The 22,162-nt window shown below is 44.6% G+C and overlaps 1 protein-coding gene across 1 annotated transcript in view; it reads left to right on the top strand.

The window, feature by feature from the left end:
* Nucleotides 1-22,162, top strand: part of TULP4 (TUB like protein 4) — a 400,386-nt gene that overhangs the window by 65,207 nt on the left and 313,017 nt on the right. Inside the window, exon 2 of the mRNA XM_040429356.1 lies at nucleotides 9,565-11,628. Within this exon, the coding sequence (XP_040285290.1) occupies nucleotides 11,377-11,628 (252 nt within the window). The 5' untranslated portion in view covers nucleotides 9,565-11,376. The remainder of the gene's footprint in view (nucleotides 1-9,564; nucleotides 11,629-22,162) is intronic.

Below are 22,162 nucleotides of genomic sequence, written 5' to 3'. Positions count from 1 at the left end.
GGGGGAAGGGGGGGGGGGGGGATCTGTGGATGACACATATAGCATAAGATGCTATATAGTGTTATCCATAGATTCCCGCCCCTCCCCATAGCATGGTCATCCACAGATTCCCTCCCCCCATAAGTGTCATCCACAGATCTCCTCCCCCCATAAGTGTCATCCACAGATCCCCCCCCCCCCATAAGTGTCATCCCCAGATCTCCCCCCCATAACAGTGTCATACACAGATCCTCCCCCGCATAAGTGTCATCCACAGATCCTCCCCCATAACAGTGTTATCTACAGATTTCTCCCCCCCATACCAGTGTCATCCACAGTTCGCCCCCATAGGTTTCATCCACAGATCCCTCCCCCCCATAAGTGTCATTCACAATTTGTTTTAATCTGGCCTTTGAACATAATTTTTCAAGTAAAATCATATGAACCCCTTTTTTTGTCATTTTGTTGTTTTTTCCCGATTAAGCGATGAAATTATCGACAACTAATCGATTATTCAAATAATCGTTAGCTGCAGCCCTAATTGGCACTGTACCAGTACCTAGAGAATCTTTAAAAATTATAAACAGGGGCACAGCAATGACCGAACTGAGTTCTTTAAAGGGAACCTGTCACCAGGATTTTGGGTATAGAGCTGAGGACATGGGTTGCTAGATGGCCGCTAGCACATTCGCAATACCCAGTCCCCATAGCTCTCTGTGCTTTTATTGTGTAAACGACGATTTGATACATATGCAAATTAACCTGAGCTGAGTCAGAGATTGAAAATATGACTCTTCTCTGGTCACACAAGTAAGATCTGACTCTTTTTTTATGTTAATTTGCATAAAAGGCGGGAAGTACAAAAATGCATAATACTTATTGAATTCGTCTGCAAATGAAATTCAAAGTGTAATTTATATGTTTAGGGTAACACAATGAATATTTAGAAACGCTCAGTGAGGGTAGCATAGTAGAGGTGACAGGTTCACCTTTAAGCACTCTTTAGTGTAATCCATCTGGACCTGGAGCCTTGTTCACATACCCTATTTAACTTGTTTTGGACCATATCTACAGTTAGTACATCCAGTGATATACTCGATTGGCTAATAGCCCCAGCACTACAGATATCAGCTCCTTTCTCTTCTTTTGTATATACAGAGCTAAAAAACCTATTAAGGCTACTTTCACACTTGCGTTCAGAGCGGGTCCGTCTGGTGTCTGCACAGACGGATCCGCTCCTATAATGCAGACGTTTGGATCCGTTCAGAATGGATCCGTCTGCATTATAGTTTAGAAAAAATTCTAAGTGTGAAAGTTGTTCAGACGGATCCGTCCAGACTTTACATTGAAAGTCAATGGGGGATGGATCCGTTTGAAAATTGAGCCATATTGTGTCAACTTCAAACGGATCCGTCCCCATTGACTTACATTGTAAGTCTGGACGGATCCGTTTGCCTCCGCACGGCCAGGCGGACACCCGAACGCTGCAAGCAGCGTTCGGGTGTCCGCTTGCTGAGCGGAGCGGAGGCTGAACGCTGCCAGACTGATACATTCTGAGCGGATCTGCATCCACTCACAATGCATTTGGGCAGTACGGATGCGTTCGGGGCTGCTTGTGAGAGCCTTCAAACGGAGCTCACAAGCGGAGCCCCGAACGCTAGTGTGAAAGTAGCCTTAGTAACTCTACCTTTATTGCAAAGGATTGGTGGCTCACTCTCTGTTCCACTATTGGGTAGGTGCACTGCCCAACAGCACTCCCTATTGCTGGTAAGGTAAAAAGATAATTAGTTGGATTGGGCGTCACTCTTTATCAGGCAACACAGACAAGCTGGATGGTATATCAGATTTCTTTATATATAACACTTAAAATGATTTACAACATGTTGCATAAAATTCATACACTGGACAGTATTAAAACTTAGACTAAAATACAACAACTCTATACACTGAAAATCCTTAGGGGGGGGGGGCTGTTAAGCCAAAATAGTCCAAAGGCACTTGTAGTTTTGAATTATACTTGTATCTATGAACTTGCGCCAGTTGTGAAGGACAATGTTCAAAACAATATAATATTCAAGAGAAAGTCATTATCATCTACAGATTTAGCAATAATCAATGACTGTACTTCGTACAGAGTACTTTACCGGTCCTGTATTCGGCCCGTTTGTGCACTAGCAGATTCAGTGTGGTGCTTTACTTGTGAGCTTCCAGGACCTGTCGGTAAAGTCTATGAGGTTTCCCCTTTTGCCTGGATAGCAGTGCAGTTTTCTTCACTCCTTTGACCTTCCAGGACCTGTGGGCGTCCCACGTGATTGGCTGGGCGGTCAGGTGACTTGAGTTTCAGGCGGGGTTTTCAAAATGTTCTGTAGATATTCGTAATTCTGTTGAAAATAGATGATTCCCACGTGTTGCTTCTTGGTATTCCCTCACTGTCTTTACCATACGTGTTTCGGGGTAACAAGGCCCCTTCCACTGAGAACTACATCTATGTGTTCTTCTAGTACCATAGCCCCAGCTCCCCCATTTTGCTAGCTAGACTTCTGGCATTTGTGAAAATACATTTTAAATTACTATTACCTGTAAAGTGAATATTCTGGATTTTTGGGTAACCTTGGTTGATGTTTGTAGGTAACAGGTTCTTGTTACCAGCAATTCAATTTTTTCTTAAGTGTATAGTTATGCCCAGTCTTCTCCCTACTTTTCTCGCTAACCCCAGCCACCACTAAATCCCCACTGTCCCCTTCTATACCCCACTCTCTATCTACACTATCTCTATCTACCCCAGACCCTAATTTAAAAGCTCCTCCAGCCGCCATTTTTCCCCCAGGGCAGTTGCACCCTCCCCAATAAGGTGCAGCCCGTCCCTACTGTACAGCCTGTAACCGACCGAGAAGTCGGCCCAGTTCTCTATGAACCCAAACTCTTCCTTCTTGCACCAGCTTCTGAGACACTTATTTAACTCCCTAAGCTCCCGTTGTCTCTTTGGTGACGCTCGTGGCACTGGTAGTATTTCGGAAAATACTACCTTTTAAGATCCTGGACTTGAGCTTCTCTCCTAGTTCCCTAAAATAATTTTTAAGGACCTTCCATCTCCCCCTGACTTTGTCATTGGTGCCATTGTGTACCATGACCGCCGGGTCTTCCCTAGCCCCACCCAGCAATCTGTCAATCCGATCTGCTATATGACGAACCCGAGCACTCGGCAGACAACACACTGTTCGGCATTCATGGTCTCGGCGACAGATGACCCTGTCTGTCCTCCTAATAATAGTTACATTTTTGTTAGGCGACATTCACACGATCCGTATTTTTTGGGGATCGCACGCGGACCCATTAATTTCTATCTGGCCGCTAAAAAATGCAGATAGCACACGGATGTTACCCGGGATGCAAATTATAGATCGTTTTATTTATGTCCGTTTTGCAGACTAGTAGCCATTTTTTCACTGGAGCCTGCGGAAAATGCAGGATGCACACAGACCACATCCGTATTTTATGGATCCACGACTTGTAGACTGTAAAACGTAAGACAGTTTCTGCCTTCCCAGTCATCCTATGAGTACCTTTTTTATAAGGTTTGGCTAGTTATGTTGGAACCGAGGAGCCATATCTGTTTTCTTGCTGTTAATATTCAAGGTGGGTATGTATCATGCATTGTCATTCAGTAGGGTTCTGGTTGCAGCGCCTTCAGCTTGCTGTTTGCCATCTGCCTTTAATATTGTTAGAGCATAAACCATATTTGTCTAGTCTGGTGTGGTTCAGAAGTCAGACATGCATATTGCTTGGGATCATCGGTGAATGATTCTTATTGATTTTGCATTCTTTTGCTATATTTATTCTCATGTACACAAAATACAGTGTTTTTTGCTTTGTAAAATGCACCTACAGTAGCTTTTAGAGGAGGAAAGTAAGAAAAAAATATATATCAGACCCCAATCTTTATCAGCCAACAAACTTACACCCTTAGTCTTCATCAGACTTTAGATCAGCCCCCCATGTGAGACCTCAGATCAAATGCATATCAGAGATATAAAATAAATTCACTTACCTTTCCTGCTCCGTCGCTACTCACCAGGTCCAGCGGTGTTTGCTGCCGCGCTCCCTGATTTTTTCCCTGGGGCCACACTGTACACAGTTAGGACAATACATCACGGTGCCCAGAGAAGATCAGGCACGGAGAAGTGAATGTAGACAGCGTTTCGCTCCCGTGACTCTTGCATACTAATGAGCGCTTCCATAATGAAAGCGCCCACTAGTATTCACTTTATAGGATGCACTTTATAGGATCCACCAACTTTTTGGGGGAAAACATGCGTCTTGGGCTACATTGACACAAACGTATTTTGTTTCCTTGTCCCTTTTTGTTATTTATTTTTTAGGGATTGTATGAGGACTTGATTGATTTTAACGGGTCTGAAAAAAATGCGGACAGCACACCATGTGCTGTCCACATCCAATATGTCTGTTCCGTAGCCCCACAAAAAATATAGAGCATGTCCTATCTTTGTCCATTTTGCGGACAAGGATCGGTATTGTTACAATGGATCTGCAAAAAAACCTGATGCAACACAGATGTCACACGGACATCATCCGTATTTTCATTCCGGATCCACATTTGTGGACCGCAAAATACATACAGTTGTGTGACTGTAGCCTTATAAATGTTTTCCATGCTTTTACACATTTCTCACTAATGATCTTCTAGTAGTGAATATCAAAACCTAGGATAAATCTCAGCATCAGTTAGACAAGTAAAGTAAAATCTCTGTACATCTCTCTGGTTAGGTTAGTTTGTTTCGACCTTAGGCTACTTTCACACTGTCGGCAGCACGGTCCAGCAGGCAGTTCCGATGGGGAAGAGCCTGCCAGATCCATGCTCACACTAGGCCACGTGCCGCCCATTCACTATAAGGCCCCTTTCACACGAGTGAGTTTTCTGCCCAGGTGCGATGTGTGACGTGAACGCATAGCACCTGCACTGAATCCTGACCCATTCATTTTAATGGGTCTGTGTACATGAGCGTTTTTTTCACGCATCAGTTCTGTGTTGCGTTAAAAACGCAGCATGTTCTATATTTTGTGTTCTTCATGCAGCCCTGGCCCCATAGAAGTGAATGCGGATGCAATGCGTTTTTCTCTGATTGTTGCTAAGAGATGTAAACCTTCAGTTTTTTATCACGAGCGTCAAAAACGCATCAAAGCGCATTGCACCTGCGCGGAAACAACTGAACGCAATCGCAGACAAAACTGACTGAACTTGCTTGCAAAATGGTGTGAGTTTCACTAAACGCACCCTGAACACATCTGGACCTAATCCGTCACGCTCGTGTGAAAGAGGCCTAATGAGGGCAGGCTGGAGGTCTGGCCTGTAGCATACCAAGAGTCAGACGAACAAAAACTACAGCATGCTCCGGCCCGCCCCGATTATCGTGAAAGGGGCCAGAGCGGACTTCTGGCGGCATGGTGGGCTAGCGTTAGCACAGATCCGGCAGGCTGTTCCCCCGACAGAACAGCCTGCCGGACCCTGCTGCTGCCAGTGTGAAAGTAACCTTAAACATATACATTGAAAATCTTGGGCTCGTAAAATGTTTTATCATCCTGATTCAGTTTACCAAATGGGTTCCACCAGCCGTACCTGCAAAATCGTGTGACGTTTGGTAGCTGAGGATGAGCGGAGTTTCATCTTCATATAGCCTCCGGAGCGTGTAAGTGCGACTTTAAGCGTATGAACACCTGAACACCATTTTGCACAATATTACCAGTTAAGTGTACTGTAAGGGAACGGGTTACTGCGTGGCCATTAATAATTAAAACTGATTCAGCAATTCGGTTTTAATTCGTTAAAGGGGTTTTCCAGGCTTAATATTGATGACCTATCCAATCAGGTGTACGAAGAGAAGGCACGTGCGTCTCCTGTCCCTCTTCCAGCTTCCCATAAACATAGCGGCGAGCAGGAAGAGAGACCGCACACACGCAGTAGGGTCCCCCCCTGACCATAGTGTCTATGGACCGTGGGGTTGCTGTAAAGCAGTTTTCTTAATGCTTTCTAAATGCTGTTGAGAACGACTCGGGCAAGATGGAGGCCCCCATAATCATATTCAGGAAATGGAGTAAAAAAAAAAAAGTCTACAATCAGGAAAAAAATAAAATGGATTAGAAAAAAAGATGTGTTCGTATTAGTAAGTGCCTTATATTAACTTTCTTTTACATGATAAATGCTATTTGCTGAAGTGAGACAACCCCTTTAAGAAGAGACCCTAGTGTAATTAAATTTTTTATGGATTTTAGGTGATCAGTACAAACTGGCTGAGGCTGGAGTTTTTACTGCACAAAAAGCTGCAAAATGCCACTAAAAGTGCAGTGATAATTCTGAATGAAACGAATGAACATGGATAACCACACTTTTTTTTCCTTCTCTCTTTTCAAAACTGGAGTGAGGGATGTGAAAATGCAAAACTCCACAAATGTTTGTGCAAGTGTCTTCAAAAAAGTCATAAAAGCCTTATTTGGGGAATTTTTGATGCCAGAATTCTGAAGAGCAGGGCTTGATACATTTTTCACAGTGAGATATGTCCCAGGAAGAACAAGAGGAAAAACCAAACTGTACAGTTTTACAAACTGTGCTCCAGAATTCTTAATTCTAAGATTAGCATGTACAGTGGCTCAGTGGTTAGCACTGGAGCCTTGCAGCGCTGGGGTTCTAGGTTCAAATCCGACCAAGGACAACATTTGCATGGAGTTTGTATGTTCTCCCTGTGTTTGAGTGGGTTTCCTCCCACACTCCAAAGACAAACTTAGATTGTGAGCCCTATTGGGGACAGTTGGTTGCTAATTCTGTAAAGCGCTACGGAATATAGTAGCACTATATAAGTGCAAATAATAAAAAAATTATAAATACTATACAGACCTAGGAGCGATAACCTGTCTTGTTTGAAACCCAACTTTAATTATTTTATACTACAAGGGAAGAAAGTTTCTGTGCACAGAAAAGTGGGCTGTCACGTATGACATTGATATATGGGTACGTAGACCATACTATGTTCCTGGATATAACTGTAGTTCGTGTAGAGCTAGCAGCTGTTACAGGGATCTTTTGTTGGCTTGCCACAGGCCCCAGCAGCCATAAGATGTCAGAAGTCATATTTTAGCTCAAGCCTAGCGTACACTTATTTCCATGTTGCCACAGTAGTAATAATGCAGCAGAGATGGTAATTATAAGTTATTATTTTTATTGCTTTTCCCTGCCCTGTGATTGTGTGAATATAATGAACAAGGCTCTTTTCATACTAGTATCATCACTTCGGTTGAATGAAACCATGACCACTGTGTTCAAATGGACACTAATGTGACCCCATTGATTTTAGTTGCATCTGTTTAGGCTCTGGTATTTTTTATGACAGATATAGTGCTGCAGACCGCACCGTTCTTCTCATCCTGAATACTGCACTCCCTGATAGGAGCCACCCGAATAAACAGAACCTTACTGATATAACAGTGCTTAGTTGTAGAAAGCTAATAATTATGCCAGTGATACAAGGTTCCTAGTTAACCAGGCAATGCAGGACCATCTGCACTTGATTAAAGGAAATGTGTCCTCAAAAATGACTTTAATAGTTTTTATGTTAAACATATTTTTAAAGAATTATTGATGTTTTTAATTTTCCATGTCAATATCTATATTTAAACAAAAACCATAAAATCCTGCAGTTTTTGCAATGGCCACTAAGCCACAATAATTGGTGCATCTTCTAGATCTGTACAGATCACTTTACTGCAGTTACCTGCCTATCTGTCATTCTGATCCTGCCTGTAATGATATCACCTCCATGTATAGATAAGACAGATAAATCATTCACAGTGGGTGACTGTCAAAGCTAATCTATTCTTTCCTTGTGCAAACCTCTGTACAGGTCACACAGCATGCCTACAAAACTCTCCCATAGAAGTCAATAGGGTCAGCTCCTGACCATTGTGTCTATGGACCATGTGGCGGCCGTAAAGTAATTTTCTTACAGCTTAATAAATGCTGTTAAGAATTGCTTATGCAAGATGGCCGCCCCCATAATCGTATTCAGGAAATACAATGAAAGAAATCAGAAAATAATAGATTCGAAAAAAAGGATATTTGTTGCTATATGGTTTTAAGTGGCAGATTAAATTTTTGGTGACACATTTTAAAAGGACCTTTTACACAGTTTGCAAACTGAATGGAGGAAAAACTATTATTACCACATTGGTTCACCCTCCTTTCAGTTTGCATATTGTGTACACAGGGTGATGTGGTCTGGCAAACCACGATTTTTTGGTACCCTGTAAAAGATGTAGGACTCAAAAAAGCAAGTATTTGCCCATTTTTGGGGTGAATGGTGGCATGCTTTCACGGGGCAGTGACTGGGTGTGAGCTTTTTACATTCCCAATCCTCAACCAATGTAAAAGGCCAGAACAATACCGAAGAAAATACTTCGTGTGATTTTAATATTTGTCTAGAGCCAACATCTTGAGGTGTAGTCTTTTGCTTTCTATGTGCTTTTGCTGTTTGACTAATCTTTTTATTTTTGATCAATTTAAAAATACATATGAAAGAAAGCACGATCTGGGTGGTTGAGCAATTCCATTTTGCATCATAAATGTCTCCTTTATTATGGTGTAACGCAGCACTCCTTAGATAAAAAGTGAAAAATACAAAATGTATTCAACACATGTTGATACAGGCAATGTTTCAGCTCTCTCACAGAGCCATTATCAAGCCAAGTGAAACACATGATAAAGTGACTTTGCATATATAGATACATTTCAGGAAGTAATCTGTGCTAATTTCCTGTTTAATTCCATACTGGTGCATATAAAAACTCCATACAAAACAATTCATTCTCTTGTGACCATTCATAGTGCAGCAACCATCGAATCCCCTCAGGTGTGAATTATGTTGGAGCAAGCCATGGATGTTTTAATCACTATCACTATTTGGGAAAACATGAGTATACAGTACATGAAGCACTATGAAATTGAAGACAATCATGGAAATGTGATACACTGTACCTGAGGGGATCCGATGGTTGCTGCACTATGAATGGTCACAAGAGAATGAATTGTTTTGTATGGAGTTTTTATATGCACCAGTATGGAATTAAACAGGAAATTAGCAAAGATTACTTCCTGAAATGTATCTATATATGCACAGTCACTTTATCATGTGTTTCACTTGGCTTGATAATGGCTCTGTGAGAGAGCTGAAACGTTGCCTGTATCATCATGTGTTGAATACATTTTGTATTTTTCACTTTTTATCTAAGGAGTGCTGCGTTACATTTATTTGGATGGATATATATATGTGTTTTTTTTTTTTTGTGCTGTTGGGCCTAATCCTTGGGCCACATCGGCAGCAGAATACTGAATGTAATTTCACATTTGCAGTATGCAAATCCAACACACTTAATATCGGGTTGCTTTATTAGTATGAGGGTTTAATAAGCATATGATAACTGGGTCCTATCTGAAGTTAGTGAATTCATGGTAGAAGATTGTTTATCCTACAAATAGAATTTTTGTAACCTTTTTTTTGTGTGTTTTTGTTTTTTTTGCAGGCAGCCACAAGGTTGCACCCTGTCGAACGTGACTCCTCAAAATTCCCTACAACGCAACACTGCCAAAGCCAACTTTATTGCATCCTATTGTTGACGCCGTGTGGGCAGCCATGCACACCTCCAACTTCATCAGACCATTTCCACCGTCATTCCCAACTGCTAGACTGGTGTGCCATTTCCAAACTAAGTTGAAGAACTGAAGCAGAATACCAGAAACCTAGCTGGATTGCGATAAAACTGTTCCAAAAGTGAAATATTAAATTAAAATCGCCCCTCCCCCCACCTAGTAGGATTATCGTAGCTGAATGTGCAAAGCATCAGTGAATAATACAGACCTCAAAACAGATACTTAAGAAATAAGAAATGCCTATGCGTCAAGAGACCAGAGGGCAGTAAATAACGATGCCTAATGTGTATTGATGGTGTGGAAGAGAACACGTTAGAAATAAGGCGAGGCAAGCCGGCCATTCTTCTGACAAATAGACTTCACAGCACACTGTGTGAACTGGGTCGTGAAATTAGTTTACTTTTTTTTCCCCTCCATGTCTTTTGCTCGCCTCTTCTCGCTTCCTCAAATGGCTTAAATAGCATTTTAATCTTAAGTTGGAGGTTGACTGGTTCTTGAAAGGGAGAGACATGCCTACTTTCTCCTGCTTCAACCTTGTGAATGACCAGAGGCTTTAAGCATCAAGTTGCTTGTGCCAGTAACTAGTTTCAATGCCTGTGAGATCACACATAAGATATAACTCTTTTTTTTCATTCAGTCTGCTCAGATTTTATTTTTGACTTTTTTTTGTTATTGGCGGTAACACATTGCACTTCAGTTTGGGAATACATTTTTTCTTGGACAGAATATAGTAGGGAAATCAGACTGGCAAGAATAATGAATGCAGTGTTCATGCATCAGTGTGTTAGGAAGAGTAGGAAAATTCTTAGCTAGTGGCAACATCTGAGTGGACATGGGAGAGTCTCTACCTGTACACAAATGTCTTGTTGGACCTAGTAAGGATCACCGCTTTTGGACTGTCAACATTTCTGATCGCACGGCTTGAGCGTTCTTGGGAGGTCAGCTGCATAACTAAAATGAGGTTTGCAGTCGCTGTACTGTAAAGACATAGCAGTGTAACCTTTTTAATTTTATTCTTTTTACACAACTGCTGATTAAAGCTGTTTGGGGGAAAAAGGATTGGCCTGGAAATAATTTTGCACAGTTTGTGTGCCTTTTTCCTTCTGCTTTTTATGCAAACATGTTTTGGCTGCAAAAGCCTGCCCGAAAGTGAATTACTGTTAGAAAACGGAGTTGGAGCAGTTTTGCTGTGCAACCAGAGGAATCTGGTGTCTGTACTTTAAGCCTTAAATACTTGAAACCTTTACAATCCTCTAATTTATGGAATAATGTCTGTGATGTTGTTGGACAGCTCTATCGCTATCCTGGAACTGGAATTTCAGGCTGCATACATTTTTGCATAGTAACGTGCTGACGAGACACACTGTGGAAGAAAGCGAAAAGCGGGGCAAGAAACCATGATTGTCCAAAGGGAAAACAACCACACAACCTTCATGACAAGAATCCAGACTGCTGGTTAATTTTATAAGCCAAATTTCCATTATTGTGTTGTACATGAATAACTGTTACTATGCATTAAGAGGATGTTCATAGGCACTGACCGCTTCATGTACTCAAGGTCGGCTTTAACACTTTGAGAACTCTTAGGTCTTATTTAAATGCACCCAACTTTTGGAACTTGGTTTATTGACTTAATTTATTTTTAAATTTTGCAAGGAGGACTGAAATCCCAACTTTGTAAAAGCATGTATGCATCTGTGGAGCATGGGCCTGTTCTTTGCAGTGATTCCAACATTTTATGCCTTTCATGGAAAGGAAGGGTTCCAAAAAGTGAAAAGGAGAAACCAGTGTGTCGCAGGCGCTACTATGAGGAAGGCTGGCTAGCTACAGGCAATGGAAGAGGAGTTGTAGGCGTCACGTTCACCCTGAGCCATTGTCGAAGAGACCGAAACACCCCTCAGAGAACCAACTTCAACCTTCGAGGTCACAACAGTGAGGTAGGTGTTTTTGTTCTCCTATTCTGAATGTTATTATATTGCATAAGAGCCTTATAAAACCCTCTGTGAGGATCTGTCTGCTCTCCAGCCATGTCTGGCATAGCAAATACCATTTTGGGACCAATGAAACTCATAAGGCTATGGCTAGATTTTTTGAGACCAACAAATGAATGGGATCACTGCTACTCTGCCATCGTGGCCGCAAGACAAGCCGTGCAACCAGTGTCACCATTTAGCTGTACCTTTTGCTCTGCGTTGTGGCAGTTTTCCTCTTGCCAAGTTGTCCATTTGTTCATAAATTTGTATTACCATTCATCTTGTGGAAGGGATGTGCATATTCTGACACTGTCGGCACTAGTAAAAACTCATTTAGACAAGTGATGGGTTCACCTCACCAACAGACTGAACGCTGACACGCTAAAATCGGTGAGCCAATTCACATGTCCTACTTTATTCATGGACCGTTCGTCCGTGCAGAGAAATTCATAGTATCGATTATTTTACTCTAATTTTCTCACTAGATTTGCCCATTAAAATCATTGGATCAGTTAAGAAAAAAACGGACAGTACACAGATCTAGGAGACGCTGAAAATGAAAGCTCATGGGGGAAACAAAAGATGACTATACTGATTCCACACGGATGGAAAATCGTCCATTTTAGTGGATTGGAGCACAATTTACAATTTACACAGGGAGCTCTGCAGCCAGTAAACATTGATTTTATGTGCCGCATCAACAGTGCTTTCACTACCGTTTGTACCCGTTTATTGCGATTCCTTTTCCTGCTGTTGGATGACGGTAGTGCAGTTTAAGTAACAGAATTGCCATGGCAGTTCATTCTGGCCATCTGACGATGATGGAATGTCTAATCTATGAAATATCAGTGCTTATGGTGGGAAAATGTTAAAAATAATATAAATCTGAAATCCCTGGATATGTGGGTGATAATCTCCTAATCTGCAGCTCATTTATTAAAGCAAACCTTTCACCTGCATTTCACTTAATAAACTATCAAAAGTACCTTTATAAATCATCCTCATTGTGTTATCATACAGTCTTGTCCCGCTTTTCTGCCATGTATATGCATGAAAAAATTTCCTTATAAAGTACTCCTCTCCAGCTCCACAAGTCACGTTAGAAGTCAAGGGGGTAGCCCTTCCCTCACTCCCGGCTGTAACTCCCCTGCCCTAACCCCGCCTCTATGCAGTCTAATTGACACCCGGCTCAGTCGCCGGGACCGCGCTTGTACAGGCGGCGCATGCGCCGTCGGACTAGAGCGCGATCCTGTAACTGAATCGCGTATGCGCCGTCCCCGATGCCTGCCTGTCTTCTCTTCCTCGCGCGCGCGCCCCGATCTTCACGCTCCATGCGTCCGCGTGATCACTGTTGACTTGCCGCAGATCGCAAGCCAGTAATCATCTGGAGCATTGTTATCATATTCAGCAGGTATTATATGTCAAAAACTCTGCATATTTCATGGGGCTATCTATCTATACATAGATATACACATGTGACAAACCCAGATTTAATTAGATGGCTATATTGAAGACAGGCAGGCATCGGGGACGGCGCATGCGCGATTCAGTTGCAGGATCGCGCTTGAGTCCGCCGGCGCATGCGCCGCCTGTACAAGCGCGGTCCCGGCGACTGAGCCGGGTGTCAATTAGACTGCTTAGAGGCGGGGTTAGGGAAGGGGAGTTACAGCCTGGAGTGAGGGAAGGGCTACCCCCTTGACTTCTATCGTGACTTGTGGAGCTGGAGAAGAGTACTTTATAAGGCAATTTTTTCCATGTATATACATGGCAGAAAAGCGGGACAAGACTATGATAACACAATGAGGATGATCTATAAGGTACTTTTGATAGTTTATTAAGTGAAATGCAGGTGAAATGTTCGCTTTAAGTAAGGTTTAACATTTGTGTTAGATTTGCCTTAGATCAGGCCTGGACAAATCTTGAGGGCAGGTAGCCAGCTCCTAAAATGGCAAGCCAGCCGTAATACACTTTTTGATACTGTAAAACTTGCATACACATTCGATAAATGATCGGTATCCTAGGTTTCCCATGGCGAAGATTGTGTATTTTGAAAATTGGCTCTCATCAGTAGTGTCTGGCAGAATATTGTTTCCCTGTGTTCTGAGCATGCATATTCAGCCAAGATGGGCTTTTTTTAGGAAGGTTAAGAGGGAACTTTTGGTCAAAAAAGTGCATCATACAGTTATGTTAAGTGTATGGGTAGCCTTTTTAACAACTGTATATTTCACAGCCAAAAACAGGGTCAAATCCTGACGTGTAATCTGGAAAGTCTTTCGCTAACAAAGTTTGGGGGAAATACTTTCTTGATTACAAATCCGGTCCTGTTTTGGCTATATAGTTAAAGGGGTTCTGCACTTTGTTTTAACTGATGATTAGAGTTGAGCGAACACCTGGATGTTCGGGTTCGAGAAGTTCGGCCGAACTTCCCGGAAATGTTCGGGTTCGGGATCCGAACCCGATCCGAACTTCGTCCCGAACCCCATTGAAGTCAATGGGGACCCGAACTTTTGGGCACTAAAAAGGCTGTAAAACAGCCCAGGAAAGAGCTAGAGGGCTGCAAAAGGCAGCAACATTTAGGTAAATCCCATGCAAACAAATGTGGATAGGGAAATGAATTAAAATAAAAATTAAAAAAATAAAAATGAACCAATATCAATTGGACAGAGGTCCCATAGCAGAGAATCTGGCTTCACGTCAGCAGAGAATCAGTCACTTCATGCCATAGCAAAGAATCTGGCTTCATGTCAGCAGAGAATCAGTCTCTTCATGCCATAGCAGAGAATCTGGCTTCATGTCAGCGCAGAATCAGTCTTCATGTCATAGCAGAGAATCAGGCTTCACGTCACCCACCACTGGAACAGGCCACTGTCACACATTTAGGCCCAGGCACCCAGGCAGAGGAGAGAGGTCCCATAACAGAGAATCTGGCCTGATGTCAGCGCAGAATCAGTCTTCATGTCATAGCAGAGAATCAGGCTTCACGTCACCCACCACTGGAACAGGCCACTGTCACACATTTAGGCCCCGGCACCCAGGCAGAGGAGAGAGGTCCCGTAACATAGAATCTGGCCTTATGTCAGCGCAGAATCTGTCTTCATGTCATAGCAGAGAATCAGGCTTCACGTCACCCACCACTGGAACAGGCCACTGTCACACATTTAGACCCAGGCAGAGGAGAGAGGTCCCGTAACAGAGAATCTGGCCTGATGTCAGCGCAGAATCAGTCTTCATGTCATAGCAGAGAATCAGGCTTCAAGTCACCCACCACTGGAACAGGCCACTGTCACACATTTAGGCCCCGGCACCCAGACAGAGGAGAGAGGTCCTGTAACAGAGAATCTGGCCTTATGTCAGCACAGAATCTGTCTTCATGTCATAGCAGAGAATCAGGCTTCACGTCACCCACCACTGGAACAGGCCACTGTCACATATTTAGGCCCAGGCAGAGGAGAGAGGTCGCGTAACAGAGAATCTGGCTTCATGTCAGCACAGAATAAGTCTTCATGTCATAGCAGAGAATCAGGCTTCACGTCACCCACCACTGGAACAGGCCACTGTCACACATTTAGGCCCCGGCACCCAGACAGAGGAGAGGTTCATTCAACTTTGGGTTGCCCCGCAATATAATGGTAAAATGAAATTAAAAATAGTATTGAATGAGGAAGTGCCCTGGAGTAGAATAATATATTGTTAAGGGTAGGTAGTTAATATCTAATCTGCACAAGGGATGGACAGGTCCTGTGGGATCCATGCCTGGTTCATTTTTATGAACGTCAGCTTGTCCACATTGGCTGTAGACAGGCGGCTGTGTTTGTCTGTAATGACGCCCCCTGCCGTGCTGAATACACGTTCAGACAAAACGCTGGCCGCCGGGGAGGCCAGCACCTCCAAGGCATAAAAGGCTAGCTCTGGCCACGTGGACAATTTGGAGACCCAGAAGTTGAATGGGGCCGAACCATCAGTCAGTACGTGGAGGGGTGTGCACAGGTACTGTTCCACCATGTTAGTGAAATGTTGCCTCCTGCTAACACGTTCCATATCAGGTGGTGGTGCACTTAGCTGTGGCGTGTTGACAAAACTTTTCCACATCTCTGCCATGCTAACCCTGCCCTCAGAGGAGCTGGGCGTGACACAGCTGCGTTGGCGACCTCTTGCTCCTCCTCTGCCTTCGCCTTGGGCTTCCACTGGTTCCCCTGTGACATTTGGGAATGCTCTCAGTAGCGCGTCTACCAACGTGCGCTTGTACTCGCGCATCTTCCTATCACGCTCCAGTGTAGGAAGTAAGGTGGGCACATTGTCTTTGTACCGGGGATCCAGCAGGGTGGCAACCCAGTAGTCCGCACACGTTAAAATGTGGGCAACTCTGCTGTCGTTGCGCAGGCTCTGCAGCATGTAGTCGCTCATGTGTGCCAGGCTGTCCAGAGGTAAGGACAAGCTGTCCTCTGTGGGAGGCGTATCGTCATCGTCCTGTGTTTCCCCCCAGCCACGCACCAGTGATTGGTCTGAGCTGCTTTGGGTGCCACCCCGCTGTGAACATGCTTCATCCTCATCCTCCTCCACCTCCACCTCCACCTCCTCCTCATCCTCGTCCTCCTCCTCCTCATCCTCGTCCTCCAGTAGTGGGCCCTGTCTGGCCACATTTGTACCTGGCCTCTGGTGTTGCAAAAAACCTCCCTCTGAGTCACTTCGAAGAGACTGGCCTGAAAGTGCTAAAAATGACCCCTCTTCCTCCTCTTCCTCCTGGGCCACCTCCTCTTCCTCCTGGGCCACCTCCTCTTCCATCATCGCCCTAAGTGTTTTCTCAAGGAGACATAGAAGTGGTATTGTAACGCTGATAACGGCGTCATCGCCACTCGCCATGTTGGTGGAGTACTCGAAACAGCGCAACAGGGCACACAGGTCTCGCATGGAGGCCCAGTCATTGGTGGTGAAGTGGGTCTGATCCACAGTGCGACTGACCCGTGCGTGCTGCAGCTGAAACTCCACTATGGCCTGCTGCTGCTCGCACAGTCTGTCCAGCATATGCAAGGTGGAGTTCCACCTGGTGGGCACGTCGCATATGAGGCGGTGAGCGGGAAGGCCGAAGTTACGCTGTAGTGCAGACAGGCGAGCAGCGGCAGGGTGTGAACGCCGGAAGCGCGAACAGACGGCCCGCACTTTATGCAGCAGCTCTGACATGTCGGGGTAGTTGCGAATGAACTTCTGCACCACCAAATTCAGCACATGCGCCAGGCAAGGGATGTGCGTCAAACCGGCTAGTCCCAGAGCTGCAACGAGATTTCGCCCATTATCGCACACCACCAGGCCGGGCTTGAGGCTCACCGGCAGCAACCACTCGTCGGTCTGTTGTTCTATACCCCGCCACAACTCCTGTGCGGTGTGGGGTCTGTCCCCCAAACATATGAGTTTCAGAATGGCCTGCTGACGTTTACCCCGTGCTGTGCTGAAGTTGGTGGTGAAGGTGTGTGGCTGACTGGATGAGCAGGTGGAAGAAGAGGAGGAGGAAGCTGAGTAGGAGGAGGAAGAGACAGGAGGCAAAGAATGTTGCCCTGCGATCCTTGGCGGCGGAAGGACGTGCGCCAAACAGCTCTCCGGCTGGGGCCCAGCCGCCACTACATTTACCCAGTGTGCAGTTAGGGAGATATAGCGTCCCTGGCTGTGCTTACTGGTCCACGTATCTGTGGTTAGGTGGACCTTGCCACAGATGGCATTGCGCAGTGCACACTTGATTTTATCGGACACTTGTTTGTGCAGGGAAGGCACGGCTCTCTTGGAGAAGTAGTGGCGGCTGGGAACAACATACTGTGGGACAGCAAGTGACATGAGCTGTTTGAAGCTGTGTGTGTCCACCAGCCTAAATGACAGCATTTCATAGGCCAGTAGTTTAGAAATGCTGGCATTCAGGGCCAGGGATCGAGGGTGGCTAGGTGGGAATTTACGCTTTCTCTCAAATGTTTGTGAGATGGAGAGCTGAACGCTGCCGTGTGACATGGTTGAGATGCTTGGTGACGCAGGTGGTGGTGTTGGTGGTACATCCCATGTTTGCTGGGCGGCAGGTGCCAACGTTCCTCCAGAGGCGGAGGAAGAGGCCGAGGCGGCGGCAGCAGCAGAAGAGGTAGCAGGGGGAGCCTGAGTGACTTCCTTGTTTTTAAGGTGTTTACTCCACTGCAGTTCATGCTTTGCATGCAGGTGCCTGGTCATGCAGGTTGTGCTAAGGTTCAGAACGTTAATGCCTCGCTTCAGGCTCTGATGGCACAGCGTGCAAACCACTCGGGTCTTGTCGTCAGCACATTGTTTGAAGAAGTGCCATGCCAGGGAACTCCTTGAAGCTGCCTTTGGGGTGCTCGGTCCCAGATGGCGGCGGTCAGTAGCAGGCGGAGTCTCTTGGCGGCGGGTGTTCTGATTTTGCCCACTGCTCCCTCTTTTGCTACGCTGTTGGCTCGGTCTCACCACTGCCTCTTCCTCCGAACTGTGAAAGTCAGTGGCACGACCTTCATTCCATGTGGGGTCTAGGACCTCATCGTCCCCTGCATCGTCTTCCACCCAGTCTTGATCCCTGACCTCCTGTTCAGTCTGCACACTGCAGAAAGACGCAGCAGTTGGCACCTGTTTTTCGTCATCATCAGAGACGTGCTGAGGTGGTATTCCCATGTCCTCATCATCAGGAAACATAAGTGGTTGTGCGTTAGTGCATTCTATCTCTTCCACCCCTGGGGAAGGGCTAAGTGGATGCCCTTGGGAAACCCTGGCAGCAGAGTCTTCAAACAGCATAAGAGACTGCTGCATAACTTGAGGCTCAGACAGTTTCCCTGATATGCATGGGGGTGATGTGACAGACCGATGGGCTTGGTTTTCATGCGCCATCTGTGCGCTTTCTGCAGTAGACTGGGTTGGAGATAATGTGAACGTGCTGGATCCACTGTCGGCCACCCAATTGACTAATGCCTGTACCTGCTCAGGCCTTACCATCCTTAGAACGGCATTGGGCCCCACCAAATATCGCTGTAAATTCTGCTGGCTACTGGGACCTGAGGTAGTTGGTTCACTAGGACGTGTGGCTGTGGCAGAACGGCCACGTCCTCTCCCAGCACCAGAGGGTCCACTAACACCACCACGACAATGTCCACGTCCGCGTCCCTTATTAGATGTTTTCCTCATTGTTCCCGTTCACCACAATTTTGAGAATGGCAAATTTGGGAATGCTTTTTCAACCCAGAACAAAAAGTCTGCTTTTACGGTCACTACAAATAACTTGACCAGCTAAAACACTGCAGATTTGGTTGAATAGAGATGTGAGACCTGTTTTTTTTTTTTGCGCTGTGTGACAGGTATAGGTTTAATCACAGAATCACACTTCTATCAGCACGCTAGCGTGTGTCTTAGGTTTTTCTGAATGACACTATCAATACCTTCAATGTAAGATTTTCTTTTTGGGATAGATTTCAAGTAGGCCTCAAATACCAGAAACTAGTTATTTTGAGAATGGCAAATTTGGGAATGCTTTTTCAACCCAGAACAAAAAGTCTACTTTTACGGTCACTACAAATAACTTGACCAGATAAAACACTGCAGATTTGGTTGAATAGAGATGTGAGACCTGTTTTTTTTTTGCGCTGTGTGACAGGTATAGGTTTAATCACAGAATCACACTTCTATCAGCACGCTAGCGTGTGTCTTAGGTTTTTCTGAATGACACTATCAATACCTTCAATGTAAGATTTTCTTTTTGGGATAGATTTCAAGTAGGCCTCAAATACCAGAAACTAGTTATTTTGAGAGTGGCAAATTTGGGAATGCTTTTTCAACCCAGAAAAAAAATGTGTGCTTTTACGGTCAATACAAATAACTTGACCAGCTAAAACAGTACAGATTTGGTTGAATAGAAATGTCAGGTCTATTTTTTAGGCGCTGGGTGACAGGCTCAACTTGCCCCTGATGTAATATATGGCCAAAAAATAACCACACTGTTGATGGTTAAAAGCACTTGGGTGACACAGGCTCAGCCTGCACCAGATGTAGTATATGGCCAAAAAATAACCACACTGTTGATGGTTAAATGCACTTGGGTGACACAGGCTCAACTTGCCCCTGATGTAATATATGGCCAAAAAATAACCACACTGTTGATGGTTAAAAGCACTTCGGTGACACAGGCTCAGCCTGCAGCTGATGTAGGATATAGCACAAAATAACCACACTATCGATGGTTAAATACACTTGGGTGACACAGGCTCAGCCTGCAGCTGATGTAGTATATGGCCAAAAAATAACCAGACTGTTGATGGTTAAATGCACTTCGGTGACACAGGCTCAGCCTGCAGCTGATGTAGGATATAGCACAAAATAACCACACTATCGATGGTTAAATACACTTGGTGATAGCTCGTGCTGGCGCACCACAAGTCACAAAATGGCCGCCGATCACCCCAGAAAAAAAGTGATCTAAAAACGCTCTGGGCAGCCTCAAAAAAGTGAGCAAGTCAATAATAGCACTTCAATGATCCACAGCTGCAGATCGATCACAGAATGAAGTCTTTTGGAGGAGTTAATCTGCCTAATCTCGCCCTAACGTCGCAGCTGCAACCTCTCCCTATACTGATCATAGCAGAGTGACGTGCGGCGCTACGTGACTCCAGCTTAAATAGAGGCTGGGTCACATGGTGCACTGGCCAATCACAGCCATGCCAATAGTAGGCATGGCTGTGATGGCCTCTTGGGCCAAGTAGTATGACGCTTGTTGATTGGCTGCTTTGCAGCCTTTCAAAAAGCACCAAGAAAGCACCGAACACTGAACCCGAACCCGGACTTTTACGAAAATGTTCGGGTCCGTGTCACGGACACCCCAAAATTCGGTACGAACCCGAACTATACAGTTCGGGTTCGCTCATCCCTACTGATGATCTATCCTCTGGATAAGTGCAGAACCCCTTTAAAGGGAACCCAACACATTGAACATGGTACTTGAGCTGCAGGCAGCATGTTATAAAGCAGGGAGATGCTGAGCAGATTTATATGTAGTTTTATGGGAAAAGATTCAGTATAACCTGTATTTCATTCATTTATATTCCTGCTCATTCTGGGCTTTGAAGTCAAGCAGACGGTCCTGCCTGCAGATTAATTTGCATTTTCATGGTGACAGGTTCCCTCTAAACCTCCCACATATTAAAGTTGTCTGAATAAAGCCAACATCTGTTAATAAAACCTGGTTATGCTTTTTGGCTTTTTTTTTTTTTCCTTCTTTTTTATAAATAAGAATCCATTTGCCATTGAAATCCTTCTAAAAAGATGATCCAGATTTGGGTCCCTCTTCTGGATTCTTTCTACAATATTTTGCTTTGTAGGTAAATTTCTGCCAAATAAACAATACTGTCCTTAAACACTCATGTTGGTTGAGTGTCTGGATCATAATGGGCGTTCCAGTTCATTCCAGAAGTGTTTGTTGGGATGAAGGCCGATGCATACCATTTAAAGGGAACCTGTCACCGGGATTTTGGGTATAGAGCTGAGGACATGGGTTGCTAGATGGCCGCTAGCACATCTGCAATACCCAGTCCCCATAGCTCGGTGTGCTTTTATTGTGTCAAAAAACGTGATACATATGCAAATTAACCTGAGATGAGTCCTGTCCATGACTCATCTCAGGGACAGGACTCATCTCAGGTTAATTTGAATATGTATCAAATCGGTTTTTTGACACAATAAAAGCACACAGAGCTATGGGGACTGGGTATTGCAGATGTGCTAGCTGCCATCTAGCAACCCATGTCCTCTGCTCTATACCCAAAATCCTGGTGACAGGTTCCCTTTTAAGTCCCTCTACTCCAAACCTAGTCAAAGCCCTGAAAAACAGCCCTATACGCTTAAAATGCTGATTCAGCCATCAGACTGCTAGATACCGTACTGTCATTCAGGAGTACAGTGAACAAACTGATCTGTGGAATAGGTGGCATCTTATGACCGTACTGACTCTACAAAATGACCCATACTACTACCAGTTTTGCCTATGATTGCTTGGCTGTATGCTTGATTTTATGTACATAGCTATGCTAAAATTTGCACCACAGACCTGGTGAACCTTTCATTTTGGCACTTTTCAACCTGAAACTTGTGAAAGTTTGTAAAAATGGTAAATGTACATACAGATTATATCTGCTTTAGGTTAGGGCTGGGTGATTAATCAAATTACTTTCTGGTGATTGTAATATAATAATCCTGATGTGGGCAGCAGGGACTTAAGAGACCCAGCACAGACTTACACAGCGCTCCGTATCACCAATGTAATCCCGCACTGATTGTAGTCAGGCTCCCACTGTAATGGCCGTTAAAAAGATGACTTTCATCCTGGCCTCTTAACACCTGGATGCTGCAGTCAATAGTAACTGCAGCAGCTAAGCAGTTACACTGAAGTATGGGACTCCCTTTCACCATTGGCCCACCTGCGAATGCAATCGTGGTGTGTCAATGCGTTTCCGTGGCAGCCAGGGCATAACAAAGGCTC

The sequence above is a fragment of the Bufo bufo genome, chromosome 4, assembly GCF_905171765.1.
Source record: "Bufo bufo chromosome 4, aBufBuf1.1, whole genome shotgun sequence".
NCBI classification, from domain to species: Eukaryota; Metazoa; Chordata; class Amphibia; order Anura; family Bufonidae; genus Bufo; species Bufo bufo.
This window is presented reverse-complemented; position numbering and strand designations above follow the sequence as displayed.